Raw genomic sequence first — 10,000 nt, forward strand, 5'->3', positions numbered from 1 at the left:
ACAGTGCCTCACCGCTTAGTATGTGTGTCCTGTCGCAGCATGTCTGCGCGTGTGTGAGTGTGTGTGTGTTGGGGGAGTGCGTGCGTGTGTGTGTGTGTGTGTGCGTGTGTGTGTGTGTGTGTGTGTGTGTGTCTTGGTGGATGTGTGGGGTTGCATGCATCCGTGCGTGTGATTTCGTTACAGGTTTACTTTGTCTGCTCCTTGTTCTCTTTTACAATCTCAGGAATGATATGTTCCACACCTTTAACACGTCAGCAAGTGTGTACACACACACCCACACCCGCAAACACACACACACACACACACACTCACACACACACACAGCGACAGACAGAGAAAGAGAGCTTAAGAAAAATAAAAAGAGAAAGCCAGAGAGACTTAAAGACATAGGGAGAGTAAAGGAGAGAGAGAGAGAGAGAGAGAGAGAGAGAGAGAGTGAAGGCATGATAATATTATGGGTGGCCAACCGGACGCCACCGATGGCATGAACAGTGTGATGAGTGAAGACAGACGTCTGGGCCCACGGGAGGATAACTAAAACACACACGCTCACAGAGATTACATAGCAGCGATGCATGGCTCAACAATGATTTCTTACGGTCGCTGTGGCATGTAATGAGTAAGCAGACAGGAAGTCTGTCTGGCTGACTGCACACACACAAGCCCGCACATACACACATACGCGCACACATACACACAAACAAATGCACACAGACGTTTGGGTTGCAATGTCTGGGGTTAATGGTCAGTGACTTAGCATATATAAATAGAAGAGAAAAGATACAACTGTGTCTTTTTGAACAGGTATAATGAGGCAGCCCACAGTGCCTTGTGGGTGCAGTTCCGTCGAGATACGATCCTACCAACTGGCGTTAAAAAAGTAAAGACTTCCTGGTGATATGTGCTGGTAACTAGCAGCAACCAGATCAACACAATGCGCCACCTGCCCAAACATTCTGCTTGTTTTGGGGAAAAAAGACGGAACGATGAGTTATGTTATGGAGAGGCTGGTGAGGATGCCAGCGGGGGGGTGTGTGGTGGAATCATCACATATGCGGGAAACCAGGGATGTGCATTCAACCAGCGCATTCCTCTATATAGTCCACAGCCACCTTGTCCTATCATGCACCCGACCCGTTCACAACACCCATACACACACACACACACGCAGACGGACACATGCATGCATACAGCTGCAGGCACCTACACACGCACACAGATTGAAACAGACACGCCACAAACCGAGGCGTACACACATACACACACATGCAAAGACAAACTCACACACAGACCCAGGCACACACATACATATATTCATACATAGACACAAACACACAGACCAACGTAAACAGACACAAACACAGAACCATCCCATCATGTCAAACACCTCCCGATATGTGTGAATGTGTGAGAAAACATGCGTGTGATTTGTGGGGGGGGGGGGGGGGGGGGGGGAGGTGAAACAAGAGAGGATTGAGGTGCTAACCCTAGATATATTTAATCCCCCCCCCAAACACACACACACACACACACACACAGCTCCTCATCGTATGTGATTTCCTCAGGACGACCAGGGTTAGGTTGGTGGGATTTAGTACAGAAAGCATCATTGGATTTCTGACAGCGTTGTTGTTGTTCAGTTTGCACGAACCCTCTGCAAGGGTAAAAATGCGCTGTTATTAATTCACAGAAGAAACAGATATGGACATAGGAGAATATTTATATTTTTCCCTGAACAAACAAAAAGAGATCGGTTCTAAGATTGAACGGATAGCCTGTCAATACCCTTCTTTTTAACTTGTTTATTTGTACCAGGGAATTTGTGTTTTCAGTTGACCATGTTATTTTGTGCTTTGTGTGTCTGAAACAGGCGTGTGTCTGAAAACAGGCGTGTTTCTGCAAGGAATCAACGTGCATAGAACCTGTGTTTGAACCAACAGGGCGCTGTCATATTTCACGCCATGAACAATCTGGAGGGAAAATTAAAGTAGACAGTTGGAATTTGGAAATCGGACACTTGTGTTAAGAGGGAATAGAACAGTAGGGTGCTTTTCTTTCTTTTTTAAGGGCAACATCCTCGGAAACAAGTAGATTCAAGTCTTTTAATGAAAACTCGTATCCTATTTGTGAGAGCGGTGAATCACTGTCTAGTGAAACATGGACATGCCGACACACACACAAACGAAGACAAACACATACACACAGAGACACAAAAAATCAGTTCAGAGAGAGAGAGGAGAAGGCAATGTGTGTGTGTGTGTGTGTGTGTGTGTGTGTGTGTGTGTGTGTGTGTGTGTGTGTGTGTGTGTGTGTGTGTGTGTGTACCTTCTGGGGCATTCCAAGACTGTCTCTCAGTATGTGTGTGTGTGTGTGTGTGTGTGTGTGTGTGTGTGTGTGTGTGTGTGTGTGTGTGTGTGTTGTGTGTGTGTGTGCGCGTGTGTGTGTGTGTGTGTGCGTGTGTGTGTGTGTGTGTGTGTCTGTGTCTCTGTGTCTCTGTGTCTCTGTGTGCGTATGTGTGTGTGTGTGTGTGTGTGTGTGTACCTTCTGGGGCATTCCAAGACTGTCTCTCAGTATGTGTGTGTGTGTGTGTGTGTGTGTGTGTGTGTGTGTGTGTGTGTGTGTGTGTGTGTGTGTGTGTGTGTGTGTGTGTTTGTGTGTGTGTGTCTGTGTGTGTGTGTGTGTGTGTGTGAGCCCTTAAGATGAGCAGGTTTTTCTGGACTGACGAGGAGTACATCTTGAGTATACTGTTTGCCGCCTACTCACCTAGTTCAGTAATTGGAGGACTATGGGAACGATGACTAAAAAAATAAGTTGAAATGCCCTGCTCTGATTGGTTGATTGTAGAGTCAATCAAAAAGTGTAAGCAGGTTTACACGCCTCCATACACAAAGTAATCCATGAGCTAAACATTCTCTTGGCTAAGTGTTATTTTTGCTGGGCTGGGCTGGGCTGAGCAATGAGCACTCAAAGCATGCCAACTGTACAACAACCTTAACAAAGCTGCTTTAAAATAAAATGTAAAACTTGTTTTGATTTTCAATTGACTTAACAGAGACCTACCGAGTATGGCTTTCAAAAAGTGTGTTGTCGTTTGGAAATATCAAAAATCAAGGGAGTCTGACAGGCAGCTGACACCGCAAGCTTATATTAAATAAATGACTTCTTCAAGTTTCTTCAAGATGTCTACATTGACAATATGATAAAACAATCACAAAAATACTACACTTCCTTAGGCATACTATTGTTGCCTTGAGACAGATTCTAGGCTATCATCTGATTTGATGTGCTTATGGGATAATGACATCAAAGACATAATGCTATATGTTGCCGACTGTAGCTCCTGCTTCAATGGCTTCGATAGCTTATTTAACCCAGTGCAGAGACAGTCTGAGAAGGCCAGACCAAAAAGAAAGCGCAAAGTCAGGTTCAAAACACGCAAAAAACACTAAATAATGTCAGAGAAACATGAGAGAACTAAGTGTTGGTAAGGGCCTCTCGAGGTACAAAGTAATAAAATAAATAGCCCCAGAAAAATGAGTATATCTCAACTTGTCTCACCCTGCTGTCAGTAACCCAAAGATCAGCCAAGCCAATAGAAGGATTAAGGAAACTAGGAGTTTGTTTTGATGGAAACACAGATAAAAGATGAAGGCAGCCTTACTGCCTTTATTCAATATTTTCCTAGCGTTAAGTCGTGTCTGTTTGGAGGACACACGCAGGTAGAAGAAACCAGATTGTTGAAAAACCCTTTCAGAATAAAAGCACCCATGTAAAGGCGTAGGCTTCCTAGTTATAGAGGGAATGTGTCAAAGTGATAGGATGCAGATGATGAGGCATCGTGAGTGGGGATGTCGGTATAAAAAGTCAGAGGAAACTTCTTACAAAACTTTTAAATATAAACTCAGTGAAATTCAGAGTGCCATCATGCTAATTCCTCAAAGCTAATTTTCCTTTGCATAAACGGATGATTTTAAATGAGCACAGAGGTAGAAACCTCAACGTAATAACATTAATTTGAAGGAATAGCTCAATAGGAGCATTTGAGTATTTACTTTTGTTTCTCTCTGGGTCTCTCTGGAAGATATAACTGCAGCCTTTATGTATCATAAACCATGCTATCAAACATTTTCCCATTTAATTTTATTTAATGAGGAATAAGATGTACAGATGTGTGCGTCGGCCTCATAAACATAGAATACAACCAATACACAAACATGATTATAAGCTAGCTACGCATAAACACTAGGTAAGACGGAAAAAAGTTGACCGATATCAAAGTCTAGTTAATGTACCTAACAAACCGACAGATATATAACAAAGTCTAGTGAACATACCTAAGAAGAAGACAGATATATATCGAAGTCTAGTGAACATACCTAACAAGAAGACAGATATATCTCAAAGTCGAGTGAACATACCAAACGAGAAGCAGATATATATCAACGGCTGGTGAACATACCATACCCGAATCCATCAGACAGGCCAGATGGATTTGAACATTATAATCCAAACACTTAGCTTGTCAAAATCAATTTAATGTCGGGGCTTAGATTTTAAACAGGTAGGAAAAAACTTCACCAGACCGAGCCTGAGGCGGTGCAATTAGAATTCACGAAGAGAGGGCAAAAGGCCAAAGGTCAGAGAGAGAGAGAGCGAGAGAGACCAACAACGGCCTCTGTTGCCTTGGTTGTATGCATCCTCACGGGGATTCCTAAGAATGGTTGACGTTTGGAGATAGAAGACAACAGGCCAAAGTTAGACAAAAGACAATGGCAACAGACCAGTCTAAAGAACCTGCCTCATTCAGGCACCTACTAAGACATACTGAAATATAACAGCCAGTGGCCAATTGATGTTGCATAAGCTGCAGTAGTGTTTGTTGGTTTGGTAACATGTCAAACTGTCGTACACGCACGTTTGGACCAATTTGCATATAAACGACTGATGCTTTGCGTGGATGAAAAGATAGGTAACAAGCATTATGTTTTATTTTCATTTACCAAGAACAATAATGTCAAGCCGGAGCTTAGCAGCCTTTAACTGATATTCTGTACTTAGTTGCACTTAAAATATTAAAGAAGCTTTTCATTCCTGACTAAGTACTCTATTATATTATATTATATTATATTATATTATATTATATTATATTATATTATTGTAGGTATGACTTGTCTATCCTCATCCAGTTCAACCTGTAGACAATATATAAAATACTCCATGTTGTAGTCCATTGATTCCTATCCCCGGTCAGTAATACTGAGCCAGCCAGTGTATTTAAGGGCAGATCGATGGGCCATCCGTGTGACTGATGTACTGTGAGGGCAGTCAAAGAGGAAATATGCCCTTATAAAACACTTTATGAGCACTTCTTATTAAAGGTTTTATCAGGGTAGAGACTCTTCCTCTCAGCTCTGACAGCTGGCATGTGGATGCATGGATATCATTCACTATCTAATCAAACCATCACCGGTTTGTACAACAAATGTACCCCTAAAGCAATTTCTCGAAGATTCAATTGTATTTTAAAAGGCTGGGCCAAGAGCAGCCTAACAAAATTATATTAAATGAGATATCACATCCCAGCGCTTAACAATTTGAATAAAAAAATGAATAGCCATCCTATAAAATACCATTGACGAGAATTTGCAAATGAAGGTGATAACACTGTCAATATATAAGTGAAATGTATGTTGCTTTACATGGTGAGCCTGGGCATGAGGGAGGGATGATCCGCTGGACACAGGCCAATCCTGGAATGCTGCATTACTGTTGGCTCGCTGCCTGCTTACCGCCTGCTAACCAACTGATTAACACGTGCAGGTGGCATGGTTGTCAAAGAGACACGTTTTTAACATCACCAGACTGAAGCGGTTTGAAGTCGTCTTTTACTGATTTGGGATTATGGATATGTAATTTATGGGGATATCTAACATGTGAGGTTTGGCATTAAAGAAACACATATTTCTCTCTCTCTCTCTCTCTCTCTCTCTCTTCCTCCCTCACTCCCTCCCTCCCTCCCTCCCTCCCTCCTTCCCTCCCTCCCTCCCTCCCTACTTCCCTCCTTCCCTCCCTCCTTCCCTCCCTCCCTACTTTCCTCCCTCCCTCCCTCCCTCCCTCCCTCCCTCCCTACTTTCCTCCCTCCCTCCCTCCCTCCCTCTCCAGAACCCAACCAAGCCCGACGCCAGGAGACCTTTGGACCGTGACAACGTGCTGGTCAGTGTGCACGCCCCCCTGGCTCCCAGCTGGCTCCGTGGCTGCTTTTCTCACAGCATGTCTGCTGCGTTGATAAGTCTATTACAGAGAGGGCTAGGGATGGGCAGAACTCCTGGGTATTACAGGCCACGAGTCACATTTGACCCCCCCTCTAACCGCTCAACCCCTCCTCCCACCCCAACAGTCTACTTGTACATAACAGTTCCAGTGGTCAAAGTCTGAAAGCCAGACAGCACGACAGTAGCAGCCTGCTCTCAACCTGTTTGGTTTGAGGGCGGGGGGATTGCTCCAAAGCACGTGGGCAGGGCCAGAACTAGATGTGAACACTCCTTTTTAGCACAGTGCGCCTCTGCTTGACCCAGATGCTTAACAAATCAATTATTCAAAGAAGAGATTTCTAGCGCATTGAGATATTGGGGTGATTTTGAGGTTATCATAGAGAGGTTTCATGCTCACATCAATCTCTGTGCCGGCATGCGCTTTATAGTCTCTCGGCTCCCAGAGCCTACTTGTAATGTTAAGCAGAGTCTTCTAAGGGGCCTTGGTGAAACACAATGCTGTTAATAACCTTCAAACTGTGCCTTTCTTACAGACGCCCCCCAAGTGCCTGGCATGGATTTCTTTTTAGAATAATACAGATGTAAAGGTAAGAGAGAAACAGAAGGTGACGCAGGAGAGAGAGGGAAAGAGATAGAGAAAGAGAGAGAGACATAGAGAGAGAGAGAGAGAAATAGAAAGAGAGAGAGACACTGGGATGAATACAGAGAAAGAGATAAAACAAGAGCAAGAGACAGAGAGAGAGAGAGCGAGAAAGACAGAGAACGAGAGAGAGAGAGAGAGAGAGAGAGAGAGAGAGAGAGACAGAGAGAGAGAGAGAGCGGGAAACAATGGGACGAGAGACGAGAGAGCGTCCCAGGGACTGGACCAGAGAGAGAGAGTGATAACAAGCCAACAGAGCGTCACACCGTGCCCTTCTGCCACTGCATCTGCATGGTAAACAACACATTGTATATTATCATGCCAGAGAGGAACCGGCCCGCACGGTGCCTGAGGACAGACACCAGAGCGCTGTGGTCCTTCTCTGGGACATATCAGCCCAGATCACGCCGCCGCGCCATGATGAGTCCATGAGGCAAAGACCTGCAAACCCGCCTAGCATGTCCTCGCTCGCGCGCAGGGCCGTGTCCCGGCAGACAGAACAGCCTGCACTCCCTGGTAACAAGGAGTGCTAGCGTGAGAGGCCGTCGGACGCAGGCGCAAGACAAGAGGCGGGAAAAATCGCTGTGTGTGTGTGTGAGTGTGGGTGTATGCGTGTGTGTTTTTATGTTTTTGTTTTCAATTTTTATCCCAAATGAGATTCTACTTCGAAGACTATACATAGAAGACCATATATCATTTTCTACTTGGACTAACAGCCCAAAAGTACGGACTTGTATCCCAGATGTCCAGCTCCTAATCTGCCGGTATCCTTGAGCAGGATGCCCACCCCCGACCTGCTCCTTAATGACATAGATCCGAATGCAAAGTGGCTATGTATAAAAGTATCAGCTAAATGACTGGATGGTTAACAGCAAATCAATGATATATATTGATCCTCGTCCTCTAATTTGTTATCATTCCTCAATTGGCAATGGTCATCACCCCAGTCCCAAATCATACACAAATTATCACTGCGCTCACGACATTACAAATTACAGCGGCTTCCTGTATTATTCATGGACATGACCAGCAAGCTACATTTAAGTCAGGAAGTAGTTGGAGGAGGACTTCATTAGTAATTAATGGAGGGTGTGTGTTTGTTTGCGTGCGTGCGTACGTGCATGCATGGATGCGTGAAGCCGTTATGTCTATAGGTTACTCTCGTTTTCGACCTCTGTCCATCCATTCTGCCTCCATCCAGATGAATCCCATAATTAACTTAATTATCATGATTAGCAGGAGGATCGTTTTCTCAAAATAGCGTCTTTGTTTTCTCCTTTTAGCTCTGAGTGTCACATGTCAGGCTTTGGGTGCATCGTTTCTTTACAAACTTGATCCACTGGAATGTAACAGTTCACTGTCCATGCAGGGTTTCAAATGTCAACCATTTGGACCGAATGTGTTGACGTCTATGGTATACCACACAGGAATTTGGTTCCTACAAACTCAACCTAGTTGACTGTGGACTGACTGACAGCGCTAGACCAGAGGAAAACACATGCGCTCCCATCTGCATGGGATGGTTTGTCTTAAAGCTTAACTCGCTGGCATTTTAAAAAGGGGAGCGAAGGACTTGTGTTGTGTTGAAGACGGGAGTGTTATGTAACAAAATGGTTGGTCTTAAAATGCTGCCTTCCTCACTGCTGCAGGAGAGAAGGCTGTGTGGGTGTCTAGGGTGCAACAAGTGCACGTTCTGTTGTGCGCACACACACACACACACACACACACACACACACATACACACACACATACAAAGCCACACACATGCATAGACTGACACATGCATGCACACACACACAGACACACTCTCGCCCCCACACACCTGCAAATGCAGACAAGCACACGTACGCAGACGCACACTCTACTCTATTCAACACAATATTCAATCAAACTGAATATATCCAAGCATGTAGGAATGTGTAAAAACGTACATATACAAAATATGTAGAAGCTGACAGTAGCAGAGACGGCCCCGCACACACCTCCACACCAACCCACACACCCACAGTAAGGCAGAGCATAAACACACAGAAATATGTGCATACATAAACACAACAACAGCATCATTATAGAAGGTGGATGTTTTGTCCTGTAATAGTTGAGGAGCTAAGAGGCATAAACACGCACCACACACACACGCATAACACCCTTTCTTCAGGGCACACTGGTTTTTCTCTAAGAAGGCGGTAGTTATGTAACCACTGCATACAGGCCGGCAGAACACACACACATACATACACACGCACGCACGCACGCTGAAGGAACAGCCTGTGTTATGGTGACTATAGAATGAATATGAAATAAATATACATATGGACATGTTTTAGGTGAAGAGAATACTCCTTAACCAATACATTGTAATTAACAACTAATTAACCTGAGTGCTATAATCCAATGAGATTTTCCAACCATCATAACCTCTGTACAACTGTCTTTTTGCTTTCTTCCCTCGTTCTCTTACAAATATGCCCTTTATTACATGACAAAAGTGTCATAGAAAGAACATGATTTAGCAATTTGTCTTGATCTATTTTGTTTTCTTTTGAGAAAATCTCCTTTAAATTACCCCATTACCATTTTACGAATGACCTGCTTATAAATACAGGGGATTAGCGGATAGGAGGATTTCAACCACTGCATTAACAACAGTGTGTGTGTGTGTGTGTGTGTGTGTGTGTGTGTGTGTGTGTGTGTACATGTGTGTGCGTGTGTTTGTGTGTGTGTGTGTGGGGGGGGGGGGGGGGTGTTTGCGTGTGCGTGTGTAATGCTTGTTTGTGCGTGCGTGCGTGCGTGCGTGCATGCGTGTGTATAAACCCTCACCTGTACAGTGCCCGTAGCGTTTTCCAGCCACGCTGTCGAGCAGGGTGAGGGTCAGGTTATCGGGGGTCTCAGCGCTCAGAGGACTCCCACTCCCTCCCCCTCCCCCGCTCCCTCCCCCTCCGCTGGAGGCGTCGGTGACCAGGCTGGCCTCGGAGCTCTGCTCGTCGCTGGAGAGCGACGGGCTGCGTACGTCCCCGCCTCCACCTCCACCAGCGCTGGAACCACCGAACCCGGGTCCTCCAGAGCCAGGGGCCATAGCGAGGGTGGC

At 45.0% G+C, this 10,000-nt stretch overlaps 1 protein-coding gene across 1 annotated transcript in view; it reads right to left on the minus strand.

The window, feature by feature from the left end:
* The window catches only part of rapgefl1 (Rap guanine nucleotide exchange factor (GEF)-like 1), a 33,388-nt gene that overhangs the window by 21,125 nt on the left and 2,263 nt on the right, over positions 1-10,000 (minus strand). The window contains exon 2 of the mRNA XM_079746409.1: positions 9,733-10,000. This exon is cut by the window's right edge and continues 43 nt beyond it. Within this exon, the coding sequence (XP_079602535.1) occupies positions 9,733-10,000 (268 nt within the window). The remainder of the gene's footprint in view (positions 1-9,732) is intronic.

Source organism: Pollachius pollachius, assembly GCF_949987615.1.
Source record: "Pollachius pollachius genome assembly, chromosome: 11".
NCBI lineage: Eukaryota > Metazoa > Chordata > Actinopteri > Gadiformes > Gadidae > Pollachius > Pollachius pollachius.